At 36.8% G+C, this 18,312-nt stretch overlaps 2 protein-coding genes across 2 annotated transcripts in view; one reads left to right on the forward strand and one right to left on the reverse strand.

Moving 5' to 3' along the window:
* The first annotated feature begins 93 nt into the window (after nucleotides 1-93).
* LOC112043948 (dnaJ homolog subfamily C member 1) lies at nucleotides 94-10,524 on the forward strand. The gene is made up of 8 exons (XM_024079643.2): nucleotides 94-342; nucleotides 1,625-1,773; nucleotides 2,265-2,436; nucleotides 3,445-3,671; nucleotides 4,721-4,892; nucleotides 4,981-5,211; nucleotides 5,724-5,873; nucleotides 7,497-10,524. The coding sequence occupies exons 1-8, from the start codon at nucleotides 211-213 to the stop codon at nucleotides 7,629-7,631; spliced, it is 1,368 nt and encodes a 455-aa protein (XP_023935411.2). The 5' UTR covers nucleotides 94-210; the 3' UTR covers nucleotides 7,632-10,524.
* A 193-nt stretch (nucleotides 10,525-10,717) lies between these two features.
* Nucleotides 10,718-18,312, reverse strand: part of LOC112043956 (hemocytin) — an 86,081-nt gene continuing 78,486 nt past the window's right edge. Inside the window, exons 75-76 of the mRNA XM_052881462.1 lie at nucleotides 12,012-12,185; nucleotides 10,718-10,890 (exon numbers count right to left, since the gene is read on the reverse strand). Coding sequence (XP_052737422.1) covers nucleotides 10,841-10,890; nucleotides 12,012-12,185 — 224 coding nt within the window. The 3' untranslated portion in view covers nucleotides 10,718-10,840. The remainder of the gene's footprint in view (nucleotides 10,891-12,011; nucleotides 12,186-18,312) is intronic.

Consider the following 18,312-nt stretch of genomic DNA (forward strand, 5'->3'; position numbering starts at 1 on the left):
TTAGATTGACACACATCATACGTCAAATCAAACATCAAATTCAACTTACTTGTGACGTTGTCAATTCTTACTTTAGTTATTTCCTGTGGTTATTTCTTTCTTTTCTGTCATTGTCAAGTGAATAATATGATGTTGAATGTTCGCGTTTATTTAAATTTTATATTATTTTAGTTAAATTATAAAAAATATCTTAAATGAGTAGTGCTTAAAATGCGGTGTGTTATTTTTCTGCTCTGCTCAACAATATTGAGTGCTGCGGCGTGGGACGATGATGATTTGGAAGTATTTGACGTGGTTGATGAAGTGAACCAAAATTTCTATGAATTGTTAGGAGTTACACAGGTTTGGGAGAATGTTTACTATTAAACTATAATGTATTTATTATAGCATGTGATGGACATGAGTGAAAAATTTAATACATGTTCGGAACTTGAGAATAGTCAAAAATAGTTTACCTTTTTAACTTATCATAGAGTGTGGAGAACTCAGCACAATAAGTTATCGTCTTATTTAATCCGAGATTAATTGATTATTTTCATTTATCGGTATGTAATAGACCTATAATACTGCTACTTTACGTTACTTGTTAAAAAAATTAGAAGAATGTTGAGTTTTTTTCACACTTTTTTTCTTTTATTTAATAACAAAATCAGATAGTGACAATGTATAGTATAGTAGGTGTATGTATATTGGTGTTATTTTACTAGTGCTATTACAAACTACTATTAATTACAACCTACAAATTATATCAGTATATTTATTAGCTTTACCTCATAATTTAACTTGCTTGGATCCCAAGATATGATGAGAATGTTATAATAGTATAAAAAGTAGCCTGCATGCTATTTCATCATTAACCCATATTCACAGCTGAGCTTGAGTCTCCTCTCAGAATAAGAGGAGTTAGGCCAGTAGTCCACCACTCTGCTCCAATGAGGATTGGTTGACTTCACGCACACAGTATTAAGATTTAAATTAAATAAATAAAATGTAATTAAATTCTCTGGTATGCAGGTTTCTTCATGAGGCTTTTATTTCATTACAAACTGCAGACTATACCAAAGTTTATAGAGATTGTTTATTCAGTTGATCTGTTATAAATGATGCAACTATCCTAAGTTTGTTTTAGTTTTATAGTTCACTAACACTAGTTTATTTTGCTTTATATTAGTAATTAAATATTAGTTTAATTCACGTCACGTCATCAACCCATATTCGGCTCACTGCTGAGCTCGAGTCTCCTCTCAGAATGAGAGGGGTTAGGCCAATAGTCCACCACGCTGGCCCAATGCGGATAGGCAGACTTCACACACGCAGAGAATTAAGATAATTCTCTGGTATGCAGGTTTCCTCACGATGTTTTCCTTCACCGATTGAGACACGTGATATTTAATTTCTTAAAATGCACACAACTGAAAAGTTGGAGGTGCATGCCACAGACCGGATTCAAACCCACACCCTCCGGAATCGGAGGCAGAGGTCATATCCACTGGGCTATCACAGCTCCCAGCTCATTAGTTTAATTATTAATAAAAAAAAATGCAACAATATTTACTGGTGCCACTTATAATCTACAAAAGATTACATTGTGTTGCTTAAAAACTGCTTATCCTTGGTTTCTTAGGATGCATCACAATCAGAAATAAAGACTGCCTTTAAGAAATTGACTCTAAAATTGCACCCGGATAAGAATGATGCCCCCGACGCTGATGTACAGTTCAGGAACTTGGTGTCTGTTCACAACATACTTAAAGATCCAGGGAAAAGGGAAAAGTAAGTGTATATTTTGTTAAAGTTAAGTTAGCCTCCTTGGCGCAGTGGAAATTGCGGTGGATTTACATGACAGAGGCCCTGGGTTCAATCCCCAGCTGGGTTTTCGTAATTGGTCCTGGTCTGGCTGGTAGGCGGTTTCGGCCTTGGTTAGTTACCACCCTACTGACAAAGACGCTCCCTACCTCCAAGTGCTCCGGTATGATGCCATGTAGAAACCAAAAGGGGTGTGGATTCATCCTCCTCCTAACAAGTTAGCTGGCTTCTGTCTTAGATAGTATCATCACTTACCATCAGTTGAGATTCCAGTCAAGGGCTAACTTGTAAATAATAAAAAAAAGAAAAGTAAGTTTTACATATATATTTTTTGTTTATATAATGCCAAAAACCAAACTGTCAAGTAGATGATCATGTACCCTTTAAGACAAGAAATACTTTGAAAAGCATCTGCTTTACCAAAATACATACATTAATGTAATGATGTATTGATAAAGGTACAATGAAGTGCTGAAGAATGGTCTTCCGAACTGGCGCTCGGCGGTATACTATTACCGGCACGTGCGAAAGATGGGCCTGGCGGAGGGCTCCCTCATCCTATTCATAATCATCACATTTGGACAGTATGCAGTCGGGTGGGCAGCATATGCTGAAAAACGGTACACAGCAGTAAGTAGTATGACACAAATAAACATGTAACATCATCATTCCTTAATATCTGTACACTATATTTGATGCCTTTTATATCATTTAGTATACCTTCGGTTGGGAGCACCTTGCGCTGAAAATGGTTGCATACGAAAAAATCGTACATAAGTCTATAGGCGATAACTAAAGGCACCTTCAAAAAACCAGGCAAAAGCCTACTCATACCTATAACTATTTTAGTGGTCTATTATAGCAGTGGTCAGTTATTTTGCCAGTTGTGCAACCTGACTTTTAAAAGCAAGTGTGGTTTTGCCAGTCACATCTGGGTGCACTATAGATGTTAACATCTATAGTGCACCCAATTCAATTGATGAATATGTCAAGGAGAACATCATGTTACTCTTTTTATTAGTTAAACACCAATTAGGTACTTAATAAATTATGATTTAGCCTACTTAAGAGACTAATATGTTATTGTATTATGCCTATTTAAATTATTGTATACTTAGATACCATAATTATAATAACTACTGTAATAAAGTTAATAATAATGTCTGGTAGTATAAATTCATAAGTCATGCTTGCCCATAGTTCATGGCCTAGTATCAGCAGGCCAATTCATTAACTTTAGATGTATGTTAGTTGACATATTATACAATATTGAGATTCTACTATGTAACAAACATCAGGTGATTACTGAGAACCCTTTGTGGATATCTTACAGTAGGTAGATGACAAATGTAGATAGATGCCTGGTCTTAATTGATTTTGAAGTTTATTTTTTTATTAATTAGTGAATAGGCCAGCTGAAACTGGCATGCGCCTCATGACATAATCACCTATATTTGTCAATATAGACAATTATCTCTTTGACACCCCATTCCAATGCTAAGCCCACAGCTTTTCATGATGTCCAAAGATTCCAAGACAATAAAAATTTGAATTTACATTACCAATTACACAGATTTTAAAGTTATCAGTCTGGTTGCGACTTAAATACCATTCATAAATACCACATTCTGTTTTTAGGAACAAATATTAAACAGTAGAGGTAAAAAGCATCTCAAGAAGTCTGGCTTTGACACTGGCCTAGCAGAAATATTAGATCAAATGCCCAAACCTAGTATTAAAGACACACTGCCCTTTCAAATACCTCGTGCAATATGGTGGACGATTACTGGTATACCTGCCACTATAATTGAGTTACGGAGGAGAAGGAAAGAGATGCAGGAGGAAGAGAGAAGAAGAAAAAAGAGGTGAGGAAGTTTTACTTTATTTGCATGATTTATTGTGAGCACTAGATATGACATACGAGTAGTTATAAGAGAGATAACTTGATTATCTTATTGTACTTATTAATGCTACTGCTAATCATGGTATGACTGCTCTCTTGTCATACCATGATTTTGGTCATTTTTAATATTACCATCTTTATCTATAACTGAATGATAGTAGACTCTACTAACCACTCGCTATGACTATCTACCATTCAGTCATAAACATCGAATCATGGTGCTAATCAATGGAGCCGGCTGCATAGTCGAAAAAAGATGACGTCATGCGTCGTTCCCTCGCTCTAGGGTTACAAACTTTTTTTACAAGAAATAAAGTATATTCTGGTCTATGAACATTATTAGACGGTATTTTATAAAAAACGAACATTTTCTTTTGAAAAAATACAAACATTTCATCATTATTTTCTGGGGCAAATGTTCGGCTATATTGATCAGTGTCTACGTGCACCTTCATCTTAAACTATGCTGGGGTCTTTGGGCACACAAGAATTTGGGGCCCTTTTGGAAAGTAAAAAAAGCGACATCTTTTTATGATCATTTATTATAGGTAATCAAATACAGTAGTATAGTATGTTAACGCTTTCTTTTGGGATTTCTGTTGAGCAAAATCTTCTATTAGGTATATCCTTAAAGTCAATATTTTATAAAAAAACGAACTTTTATTTGCTAATAACATTAACTTAAAAGTTAAAAACTGGTTACCATCTAGTATGGAAATACTCGTTAAGACGAATTAAACGAGCCCAAACTCTATGGGGTTGCATCGTTCAATTACGGAGTTCCTGTGGCCACCTTCCAGCTCCATCATCTGACCCTGGTTACCATCTAGTATCAAAGTACTCGTCAAAAAATTAAACGAGCCCAAAGTCGATTGGGTTGCGTCGTTTAAAGTCGATATTTTGAGGGATATTGATATTGTCAGTCCTTCGAGGCCCCCCTAAGAATGGGGGCCCTGGGCACGGGCCTTGTTTGCCCTTATGGTAAAGACGGTATTGTCTACGTGTGATTAGGGAAGAAGAAGAGAAGGCGAGAGCGGAGCGCGAAGCGGCGCTCGCGGCTGAGAACAAGCAGGCCGGCGCAGCGAGGCGGCGGCGCGCCTTCGTGCCGCCGGAGCGCGACTGTCTGCTGGACCCCGTCGCCGAGCCTGACGACGACGCGCCCGTCGTGCGACAAGTCAAACCCGTGAGTACCAGGGCATTGCTACTTGTACAAATAATTTATTAGTCGTTTCTAATACGGATCTTAGACTATAATCAGAGTTTCTCCCCAGGCCGCGCCGGTGATCTCAGGCGGGCTGTGGACGGACGAGGACCTGGCGGAGCTGGTCCGGCTCGTCAAAAAGTACCCGCCGGGCGCGGGCGAGCGCTGGGAGCGCATCGCCGACGCCATGTGCCGCAGCGTGCCCGAGGTCACGCACATGGCGGCCAAGCTCAAGGAGAACTGCTACAAGATACCCGGACAGGAGGCGGTGGAGGAGACCCCGCCTGAACCACCCAAAAAGGTCAATTTGATTTTTTTTTAATTATGTCTCGTTATTAGCCTCGTCTATTAAGCATATAGCTTGGCAAATTCGTTCGTAACACTTCCGATGGTGGATGGCCGGGAGAGGGGTAGCGACGCCGCGCGCGCATGATTTCATACCCGCGCAGTCCTCCCCCCTGATTTGGCTGAAAATTGGTGCTTGCTAACCAATTTTAAAACTTAGTTTAAATTGGAATTTATTTAGTATATGTTTACTAACTATAAAATCCCTCCCTGCCAAATTTCAACTTTGTACGTTAAGCAATTTCTATACATCGTGATGAGAACGTTCGCTTTTCTAGATAATAGCAGACGCCACGCAGTTTCACCCGCGTTGTTCCCGTTCCAGTAGGACTATGGGGTAAAATATTACACTCGGGGATGGTATAGCTTCCCAACATTGAAAGAATTTTTCAAAATGGTTCAGTACTTTTGGAGCGTTCAATACAAGCAAACAAACAAATATCTGATTAAGATGTTCTTCCTGTGCAGGTGAAGACGCGCAAGGTGGAGGAGAGTCACGGCGGCAACTGGTCGCAGCAGCAGCAGCGCGCGCTGGAGGCGGCGCTGGCGCAGCACCCCAAGGGCGGCGCCGGCGACCGCTGGCAGAAGATCGCCAGCCAGGTGCCCGGGAAGACCAAAGTATGTATTTCTAGATAAGATGTACGCCAAGAACAACAAGTCTAACTTTAAAAGCCGTCATAAAAAACAAACTTTTATTATTTGTTAATAAAATTACCCAAAAAGTTACCATCTAGTATGAAAGTACTCGTTAAGACGAATCAAACGAGACCAAACTCGATTGGGTTGCGTCGTTTAATTACGGAGTTCCTATGGCCACCTTCCAGCTCCATCATCAGACCCTGGTTACCGTAAAGTATCAAAGTACTCTTCAAGACGAATTAAACGAGCTCAAACTCTATTGTTGTCGACGGGTTGCGTCGTTTAATTACAGAGTTCCTATAGCCACCTTTGAGTCCTATCACCAGATCACCACTATATTACATTGTTATCCGATAAATCCATACAAAATTTCAGCTCAATCGGAAACCGGAAAGTGGATTAAACTTGGAAGATTTGATTACAAACAGAGGATAAGTTAAATTAAATAAAAGCTACTAATAAGGCTTTCGCCCGAATTTGCCTGATACTCTGCCGCGTAACTCAATATTGTCGATTGCTCTCTCTTGTACCTCATCGCGACGACAGATAGAGGGAAATTTTCGATTCTGCAGCTATTCGTTAACAATGTCTTTTTCTCTTTGCAAGATATATTGTTGTTATCCCTCTCCAAACTGCCCAGACCGTTGCGTGCCTTATTACGTTTACCATATTATAGCTAAGGCTAGCTGACACTGCGCGGTTTTACTCGCGTAGTTCCCGTTCCCGTAGGAATACATGGCTATCTAACACTGAAAGAATTATTCAAATCGGACCAGTAGTTCCTGAGATTAGCGCGTTCAATCAATCAAACAAACAAACAAACTCTTCAGCTTTATAATATTAGTATGGATGTTGTCATCAATGTTACTCACTCACTTGTCTTTTTTGTATCTATATGCTTCTAAAACTTGCGACGCTCTTTCTCAAAAGTTACAGATAGCAATTGAGTAATAATTCCATTGCCATATTGTTTTCTTCTTTTATGACAACACTTCTTTGTTTTTTGGTTCATCGACTACTAGCTATTGAAGCCACCATGGAATAGTGAAAGTATTGTATAAACCTCGGTTCCACTTGGTTGAGTTTACATTTACTTTCAATGATTGATGATAAACGTAACCTTTTTGCAAAAAAAAATTAGGTAACAGCGCGTTGCATAAATACCTCGAAATGTCGAAGTTATAAGCGGGATAGTGTTCTGAGTTATAAGGTAGCTTTGTTAAAAGTATTAAAAGACTTAATATTTTACTGAAACTAAGCTTGTAGAAAGCCGTTTTAGCCCAGTGAGTATAACCTCAGCCTCCGATCGGCGTAGGTTCAAATCCGGTCCGGGCATGCAGCTCCAACGTTTCAGTTATGTGCATTTTAAGAAATTAAGTGTTAAAAATGTTAAGAAATTTAAGTGAAGGAAAAACATCCTGATGAAACCTGCACACCTAAGAGTTTTCTTAATTCTCAACGTGTGTGAAGTCTGCCAATAAGAGAAATTTGAGAAATACTTTAATTAGCCAAAATCTAATACTATATTTTTTTTCCTACATAATGTCATTTATTAAGGCAGTGCCATGGTGTGTACTAATTTAACTAATGTTCCATTCCCAGGAGGAATGTATGCAGAGATGTAAATATTTGTCAGAATCACTGAGGAAGCAGAAGCAGAAAGAAGAAGAAGAGCAGAGAGAACAGGAGCTACACAGAGAGAGCACAGAAGCAGTTAGCGAGAGTGATAATAATTAGAAAAAAATTGTGATACATATGAATAGCAGTCTGTGCTTGTTTATTGTGTTGTGTATATAGCTTTGCAAGTTCGTTGGTGACATTACCATGATATGCGGGCGACGGGAGGTGAAGGACTGCGCGGGTATGAAGTCGTGCGCGGGGCATCGCTACCCCCCTTCCGACCCCCGTGGACCTTCGGGAGTGTTACGAACGAATTTGCCAAGCTGTAACAGTCAACATCCGAATTAGAGAATGTCCTTCACTTGTTTATTGGATGAACTGTTTCATGTCATACTAGCAGACGCATTGCTGTTTTTCCGCTTGAATATGGAGAATAATTAATAATATATTGCGAGTAGCCTAAAATACTACTTTTTTTTTACAAAAATACAAAAATACTTCTGCTGGTCTATTCACTAATTTAGTCTTTACTGACAATTTATTTAAAAACATTTCCCTCCTTCTGACGCAGTCGGGTAATAAACATATTATAATCAACTGAGAAATGTGATCTACCTGTTGTATGATATCCACAAAGGGTTGTCAGTAGGAACCGGATGACATTTGTTACATAGAATCTCAATTTCGTATATGTCAACTGACAAACGTCAAAGTTAGTGAATTGGCCTGCTGGCCATACTGTCATTAACCATTTTCTTCTTTTTTTTTAGAAAATATTTGTCATATCTTTTAAATGTGACCAATATTCTTATTCCAATCTAACTAGTCGGCAAATACTGTATTATAGCGGGCCGGGGGGCGTGTAGCGATGAATGAAAAACCCACGACTGATGCTCGTTACTTCCCCGCAGGCACGATTTCACACCCGCGCAGTCTTTCCCCCTGTCGCCCGCATATCATGGGAGTGTTATCAACGAACTTGAAAGACTAGAAGTGGATCAAATCAGCACCCTTCGGTGATGAGTCCGACCGCTTTGCCGATGAACCGGTTTCTGTTTTTGAAATAATGTTATTTCATCCAACGAAAAGATGGGTGAAGGTCGTTTCTAATCTGGGTCTTCTACACGCAACATGGTGATGGTTTCCTTATCAAACTGTAGTGTGTTTTGTATCGGAAGAGCATAGGTATATTATAGAAATTATGTATCAATGGCTCAGACCAATTACCTTCTATTGGACTTGTATTACACAAAAATTCACCAACAATGAATAATGTTACTAGGTACGCAAAATCATTTGAAACTTCGTTACATTATAGCATTTAATTATACATATACAGATACACTAGTTTTTGTTTTATTTAAAAATACCAAATAGTTAGGATTTTACATGCATTCAAAGTTCGCGTTCGACTCCCGCTAACGGTCGCGATATTGTAAAGCGTCGCAAAGTACGAAATTGCCTATAACGAGCGAGCAAATGTTGTTTGATGACGTCACGGCGCGCTCCCTTTAAAATTCTATATCTCGCGAATTAATTAACGTATCAAAATAATTTTTTCACGAGTATTTTTTGTTTTTAATGGAGAAAGCTAACATTTAAAAATAGTTAACATTATTCATTGTCTGTTTTACGTTTACTGGGCACGAGATAAACTCACACATCGAAAATATGTATATGCCACCAATAAATATATCCTGTGTCCATTCACCACACATAACAATAAATTTTAATTCGTAATACACCATATCACAATGAAACATTGATTCTATAGAAGCAGTTTGTATGAACTCGTTAGATCATGATCATATAGTTTTGACAGAGGGGTAACCTCTAACGAGGCAGGTCCTATATAAAGTAATTGGTCCGAGATAATTGCGGAAAAGAGACATCGGCAATGGCAATTCTCTTTGGACATTGTCTATGCTAAATTGTGTATACGAAGTCTTCCATGACTGCGACAAGATGAACTCGAACAGACTAAGGGTTCATTTAATGCGCGACTGCAGTTGGCTGCCGCCGAGACGTCGTCGACTGCCGCCGAGACGTCGCCGACTGCAGTCGACTGCCGTCGCCTGCCGCCAAAACGTCGCCGATTGCAGTCGACTGCGGTCGTCAGTAGAGTTGCCGCTCGTGTAAATGAACACTAAGTCGAAACTAGTGCATTTGTCATTTACTGAAGCGTGTATTAGTCAGTACTGTACATCTATGAATATCTGGAGATCGACCATTTTTCATACATGAGCCCAAATTCAATGAATGAACCGTTACAATGTCTTAATTAGTATCATATAATAAATAATAATATCGGTTTTAGACTGGTTTCATTTCAGTTTTATTGAAAGTTGCTTAATCAATATGGGCATAAACATTATAAAATGCACGATTTTAAAAACACGCACACTTCAAAAAAAAAAAAAAATTAGCAACTAACAATTCTAATTATTTTGTTGGTTTATTATTTAAATTTATATATTTTAACATTCTCTCATTTATTTATTTCTCCTTTTGTTATTATTAATTTTTTAACAAAATATACAAAACACTATTAAAAACTTATAAAAAAAATAAACCCTCCCGCTGCGGTACATTTGAGTGCCCAAGCAACTGGTGGTCAGGGCTCCAGAGTGAGGAACCTCCTCACAATACGCGCCGTCTCGAGAATCACTGCCTTTTTGTATCCGACTCTTGATCCAACAGTTAAGTGAAAGCTTCTTGAGGTGTTGGTCGAAGCTTTAGATATTTATTATTAAATGAAGAATTTTCCGTCATTTTTTTTTCTGTAACGTGCTGGGCCTAAAATGGTCGGTCTCCTTTAATGTTCGAGTTGAGTTGGACCGTCTTAAACAGACAATTCTGTAAACTTTCTTTGCTTTCTCTATAAGACTTGTATTGTTATTCGTTTTTTCTGTCTTGCATTTTTCTATAAACATTTATAACGGTATGTTTCTAGTGTTGTGTTGTTATATATGAATTTTGAATTATAAAATACTGTTATTCTAATATCAAATTCTTTTTGTTTACTTTCCTTAAATTCTGAATATTTATTTAGTGGAAATATGATCTTTATTTATTATCTCAATGAGTATTTTCATCAGACGTCTAAATGATGGTAGTGTTAATGCATTATCGTCATACCATTTTGGGTGTAAAGTTCTCAAGGTAGTTTTGATTAAAATGGAAAAATAAGAAAACAAGGCGCATGATATTGATATTTATATATTTACAAAATTAAATGATTACATCACTGGTCGGTGTTTTATTAGGACAAAGTTTAAAAATTAACAGCTGAGAGTATTCTTGCTTTTTTTGTATTCACGTTGTGCTTAGAGCGGTTTACCAGTCACGCGAGCAGGTACAGTCTTGCTCGGCGATTCTGTAAAAAAGTGAAAAAATATTACCTTTATGCAATAGCTCTCCAAACTAAACAAGTAATTATTAAAAAAAATCTTGACACTCAGAAATAACCTATTCGCCATAGTGAAGTAACACAAAATCTGTTTTGTTAGCACAGTGGTACAGACGAGATTAAAAAAATAAGACAATACAGTGCCAATTTATAAGCCTCGGGTATATAAGTAGTAAGTACATCGCAACAGGTTCTCGATATGTACAAAGGGTTGTTTGTTTCAAAGTTCTCTAAGAACGCCATCTACTGATGAAACAAAATAACAAACGCCTGTTTGACTAGGCCAATAGATGGCAGCACGCATCGCCTGATAAAACGCATTTACCAAATTGCTCCTCAACTCAAGCGTGCGTACAAAAGTTTTACTCAAAATAGCCCAAGTTTCAGATGTGTAAAACCAAAGCTTCAGAGTTGAAAATACAGCTCAAAATTTTGTTCAATATTTTCTTATAAATAAAGTTGATGCAAACAGCACTTGTGAATCATATCAGTAGGTTTTACAGAGCTTCGTAAACCTTCCCCCATACCCCCCGACCCCTTGGTCTTCGACCCCTAGTGCTGCTGTCTATAGCTATTGAGCTACTGATGACCATAGCTGGGCACCGTTAATCAAATAGTTAACTTCGTTAATCGTTAATCCACTACAAAAAAAGTTAGCTTCGTTAAACGTTACAGTGTTACATTCCGGAAGAATTAACGCAAGTTAACGTTAATCGTTAGGTAACCCGTTAATATGACTGGTTAATATTGCATTTTTATATGATTGTGTGAGATCCATTGGAAAAATAAAGGTGAGCACTGGAGAAAAGTGCCATAATTTTTGTTTTTAGTTGATTTTATATATAATTTTAACATAAATATAGTAATTTGTTGATTTCTTTGAAAAAAAAATCTTTCATCATTTCTTACTTGTCTAAACCTGTCAATCGCGTCGCGCGGTAAATAGTAGGCATTGGATTAACGACTAACGGACTTCTGCATATTAACGGAAGTTAACAGGTCCGTTCCATTTTCCATCAAAATGTTAACTTCGTTAATTAACGATTAACGTATTAACGAGTTAATGCCCAGCTATGCTGATGACTTACTCTCGGGTGCGCCGGGGAACCACTTGGTCTCCGCGCAGGCGCGACACGCGCACTTGTCGGGCACGGCGACGCGGTGCTGAACCCGCGAGCCGTCCTCGCACTGCAGCGTGACCGTGAGCCCCGTGTTGCGCGTTACTTGACAGCACTCGCACATCGACTCGTGCACGCCCGTCTCTGCGATAACAAATCAAATCAGGTCGGATCTAATTCAGAAAGAAGATGGTCCAAAATTGTATGGAGCCCAGGACCAGTCATTGTACCCTGGCGGAAATAAAAGAAAATGATTTTTTTAAACTATTTTCGATTATCCTACGAATTTACTATAATTCTTTCCAAATAATATTCATTCTGTCCCAAGAAATGCAACACAAATATGGGTAACAATGGCGGATTGATGACGTACAACGCAATAGTCGTTTTGACGTTTGCTGTGTAATGTCATGTCACAGTTGCTTTACGGGCGCCATCTTGATATTACTCAAAAACTTTTACTGGTTTTAATTTTATTTGTTTACATTTATTCGCTTATTTAGATTATAACGAATACCCTGTATATTTTAAATTTTATTGATACGGGGTACAAGAGTGGACCTGAAATGGACCATCTCCTTTCAAGCAAGCTTAATAATAATAAGCCTTTATTTCAATAACCAATACAAATTACATTAAATGGTACAATTATTATACAAATTACAATAACCAATACACATTACAATAAATGGTACAAAATTGTCAAAATATACAATGTAATTATTTCATGTCAATATAGTAATACTCGAGTTATATCAGCGTAACGCCTGCTCCAGGAGGCTCATCGTCTTCAGTAGCTATTAAGATAATCACCTTAATGTAAACTTTCAGTTAGAATTAAAATCACTTTTGTACCAACGCTCTTAGCGAACGGTTGTCCGTTTCCTGACTTTTCTTTGTATCACTTTTCATTTTCAATTTTTAAAAAGCGAGTTATCCCGTCCCGTTCATTAACTGGCGCAGTCGATACGGATCGTGTTCATTCAAAGCGGTAACGAAACCCCCGTAAATTTCGAGTGGTAGCCGTGACGCGATCTTAAAGAACCTACACACACACATATTCGGGTCGGTAACGAGCAAGAAAAGAAGAAGAAAAAGGAAGTGAGAAGAAAGAAAACCGTTGGTGCATCTGTCAAGCCTAGAGTCGGCATGGTCGTGGGGTAAGCTCATAATTTGTTTGCTCCCGATTTTCCTTTTATTCCCAATAACATCTTATAATCAATTAATTAGAAAGTTAAATTTCCTTTCAATTAATTCTATTATTATTATTTATATTTATATAATTAGTGTTCACTGAGACCTAAAAATGTCACAGGAAGACGCTAAAACTAACGGAGCTGATGCTCTCACATTTAAATCATTGTCGTTTCTACTGCCCACATACGATGGCAATAAAAAGACATTACTCTTTTTTATACGTAGCGTTGAGAGTGTACTAGATCTTGTAGAAAACCGGGATCAACCTACCATCGCTTGTTTGATACGCAACAAACTAACCGGAAGGGCTGTTGAAGCGCTCTCGGAATGTACAGATTTCCACTCGTGTTAAAGCATAAAAAATATTTTAATTAGACGATTTGGAGAAGTTAGAGATGAAATACAAATTGTTCAAGAATTGATGCAATTAAAAAAAGACAGGCTAGACATCGAAGCCTTCGCGATAAAAATACGTGAATTGATGTGTAGCCTGGTCAACATGGACATAAGCAAAAAAGATTACTACGAAAAAATGTCAATAAATGTGTTTTTGGACCAACTCCCGCCTCTATTAGCCTTAAGTGTTCGGGTCCAGGGAGTTGAGACCTTCGAGAGAACTATAGCAATAGCCAGGCAGGAGGATATAAAATTCAAAAATCGTAGTAATCAATTTAAAGAGCAACAAAAAATTACATCATCAACAAATAACACCCAGTATAGACCCAGACAGCAGTTGCAGCCGCAACAAAAACCCATTTTATTTAGCGGAACTGCACCTGCGCAGGTCAATAGTAGATTTATAAATAATAGACCGGGACCAGCGTACAGGCCCCAGGGTTCAACCTCAAACAAAATTAATTACCAAGCAGAAGTAGACACCTCAGACGAAGGATTAAATCAATTGTTTGAGGAGGTAGAGGATGAACAACAGGATTTTCTCCTAGAAGAAGAAATCACCCACAAAACCTAGCGTACGTTAACATCTGTGGTAAGGATTTACCTTACATTTATATCAAAGAACTAGGAGGTCGATTCTTAGTGGACACTGGAGCATCGCAATCGCTTATCTCGCCGGATGCATTATTATACACAAAACCGCGAGTGGAGCGTGAGATTAATTACATACGCACAGCTCACAGTACCACACGACATGATAAGGTTGTGTATATTAAATTACCACCTTTATTTAAGTGCGACTACACACATAAATTCTTAGTGTTTGAGTTTGATCCAGATTACATTGGCTTATTAGGAGTAGATTTATTAGCGCCATTAGGTTGTGGCATAGACATGAAAAATATGATTCTAAAAACTCATACAGCGAATATCCCTATAAGAGGCGATATGAAATCTTATACCATAGTTCAACCTAGATGCGAACAGAAAGTAAATTTATTATGCAAATACAGCGAAGGAGAGTATGAATTAGGGGAACAGTCTAAAGATGGCTTAGTGTTTCCAACAGCTTTTGTTTCAGTCAGAGAAGGAGTTATTACTACCACAGTATTAAATAAAACAGAGAACAAAATTAGAATACCTAATAACTATAAAATAGATTTAAAACCATTAAATAAAAACCCAATAGTAGAAGTAAATAATATGTCAACTGTAAACAACTCATTATCAGTTCACAAAATTGATAATATTCTAAAAAATAATTTAAGTAGACTTAGAACAGACCACATGAGCGAAGAAGAAAAACGAGAAATAAAAAGACTTTGTTTTAATTATAGAGACATATTCTATGCAGAAGAATTGCCTTTAACATTTACACATCAAGTGAAACATAAACTTCGTCTTACGGACGACACTCCCATTTTTGTTAGAAATTATAGACAAGCACCGAAACAAAAACAAGAAATTAAAAAACAAATTGATAGTTTATTAAAACAAAATATAATTAGAGAAAGTGATTCACCTTGGTCGTGCCCAGTTCACATAGTTCCGAAAAAGTTAGATGCTACAGGTGAACAAAAATGGAGACTTGTCATTGATTACAGAAAATTAAATGAAAAAACTATCGAAGACAAGTACCCACTACCTAATATTAATGATATTTTAGATAAATTAGGTCGTGCACAATATTTTACAACATTAGATTTAGCTTCAGGATATCATCAAGTGGAAATGAACCCAGATGATATAGAAAAAACAGCGTTTTCTTCAGAAAGAGGTCATTACGAATTCTTACGTATGCCGTTTGGTCTAAAGAACGCACCAAGTACATTTCAACGTCTAATGGACTCAGTTCTTCGTGGTATAGATGGTGTACTAACTTACTTAGATGACGTAATTATCTATAGTACATCGTTACAGGAACATATAGACAAATGTACGCATGTTTTTAATAGGTTTAGGCAACATAATCTAAAAATACAATTAAACAAATCAGAATTCCTACAAAAACAAGTAAAATTTTTAGGTCATACATTGACAGATGAAGGTCTAAAACCGAATGCAGATAAAGTAGCAGCCATTAAACAATTTCCTATGCCTAAAACCCAGAAAGAAATCAAATCATTTTTAGGACTTGTAGGTTACTATAGGAAATTTATAAAAGATTTTGCAAAGTTAACAAAACCCTTAACCGTATGCTTAAAAAAGAAAGCAAAAGTGTTAATAACGCCCGAGTTCATAGAATCCTTTGAAAAGTGTAAAGAAATTCTTATGAATTCTCCTGTACTACAATACCCAAATTTTGAGGAATCATTCATACTTACTACTGACGCTTCAGACGTTGCCGTAGGCGCAGTATTATCCCAAGGAAAGGTTGGTTCGGATAAACCGGTAGCCTTTGCTTCCAGAACATTGTCAGATACAGAACAAAAATATTCAACAATAGAGAAAGAACTATTAAGTATAGTTTGGGCAACGAAATACTTTCGCCCATACTTATATGGAAAAAGGTTTACAATATTCACAGACCACCGTCCACTGACGTGGGTTATGTCCCTTAAGGACCCTAGTTCAAAATTAACACGTTGGAGATTAAAATTAGCTGAGTATGATTTCGATGTCCAATATAAGAAAGGGAAACAAAACACAAACGCAGATGCGTTATCGCGAGTTAAAATAGTTTACAACAACGACGTGGAAACTGTTCCGATGTCGGATGAACAATTATTAGAATTAATTTTAGGTCAAGAAACCCAACCGCAACCTGGAACTTCGCATATTCCAGATGATTTAGAAGGAATAGATTTAGAAACACTAATAGATGCTTCTACAATTCCTCAAATAAATCCCACCATTAGTGAATTCAGTTCAGATTCAATTCAAAATCCTATCACTAGTGAACAAGAAGAGACACAAGAATCTATCCAATTAGAGTCAGAATTACCGTATAAAATACCTGAAATATCTGATGCGATAGATCGACAGCTAAAACAATTTCACATTAGAAGATCACCGGGATCAGAATATAAAGTAGATGATAGAACAAAAGGTAAAATTGTAATTAAAGATGTTTTTATACCAATTAACGATACAGAATCACAAATTATTAAGTTTTTGAAAGAACATACTATTCCTGACAGGATATTTCATTGTTATTTTTACAACGAAGAGTTATATCCTATATTTTCTCAAGTAGTTAAAACAATTTTTAGTGACAGAGGTCCAAAGCTAATTCGATGTAAGAATAGAGTAACGTTAGTAGAAAATAGTAATGAACAAGTAGAACTAATTAAAAAATATCACGAAGGAAAGAACATTCATAGAGGAATTCAAGAAACTTATAAACAATTACATAGGAATTACCATTGGCCTAACATGTTACTTACAATTCAAAAGTTTATTAATAAATGCGCAAAGTGTCTTAAAAGTAAATACGAGCGTAATCCTTTACGTTTACCACTATCCCTTACGGATACACCACAGAAACCTATGGAACATATGTTCATGGATTTGTATAGTAGCGGAGGCGTAACGTTTCTCACAATAATAGATAACTTTACGAAATATGCACAAGCATTACCATTGAGTGCAACCACTAGTATACATATAGCAGAAGCGTTATTACAGTTATTTTCTATAATAGGAGTACCTAACAAAATTACTACAGATTCAGATCCGAAGTTTGATAATGAAGTAATTACTGATATATGTGCGTTACATAATATACATATACATTTCACTACACCATATAATCCTAATTCTAATTCACCAGTTGAAAGACTTCATTCAACGTTGGCAGAAATGATTAGAATACAACGTATAACTGATAAAGATGAACCAGCAAACTTAATGAGGTATGCAATCATAGCTTATAATAATACCATTCATTCAGCTACAGGTCTTACACCATTTGAGTTATTACTAGGTCATACTAGCAGTAGAAATCCATTAGAATTACATTATCCTAAAGCATTTTATCAAGAATACGTAAATAAACATAAACAGATAATGGAAAACGTACATAAATTAGTAAACAGTAAACTATCTTCTGAAAAACAAGCTGTAATAGAAAGAAATAACAGAAACACAGAAACAGCAACGTTTAAAGTAGGAGATAAGGTTTATAAACAAGTAGCTAAGAGTTCTCGTAGTAATAAGTTAGAACCTAAATATATAGGACCATATACGATTATTCACATTCATCCTGAGCAGATTGCAGAAATAATAGGTAAACATGTGAATTCGAAGTCTATTAGAGTGCATTTCAGAATGCTTAGACGTCCTGGAAATTTTTCAGAACCGTCTTCACCGTCGGTGCAGCCCTCTGGTTCTTCGGAGTCGCCGCTGTTATCGAACCAATAGATAACCACAATGGAGTGATGATTCTTAAGGAAGCAACCGCTCATCACCAAGTGGATACCTATCACTTAGTTATAGTTTATAATATAAGCAACTTAAGAGATATATACGTAGAAATTAGTCGTGATTATATCACATTCAATTTAATTCAGACGAATACGTCATATTATAGACATAGTTTAGTTCTTAGGAAACAAATAGAATACTTAATCGATAAAGTCGAAAGTAAATTAGTTTATCTAGGATCTAAGATGATTAGTGCAGGTAGAACTTATTTGCCTAGAGTTAAGAGAGGTCTAATTAATGGATTAGGTTCAAT

The sequence above is a fragment of the Bicyclus anynana genome, chromosome 5 (assembly GCF_947172395.1).
Source record: "Bicyclus anynana chromosome 5, ilBicAnyn1.1, whole genome shotgun sequence".
In the NCBI taxonomy this organism is placed as follows: domain Eukaryota; kingdom Metazoa; phylum Arthropoda; class Insecta; order Lepidoptera; family Nymphalidae; genus Bicyclus; species Bicyclus anynana.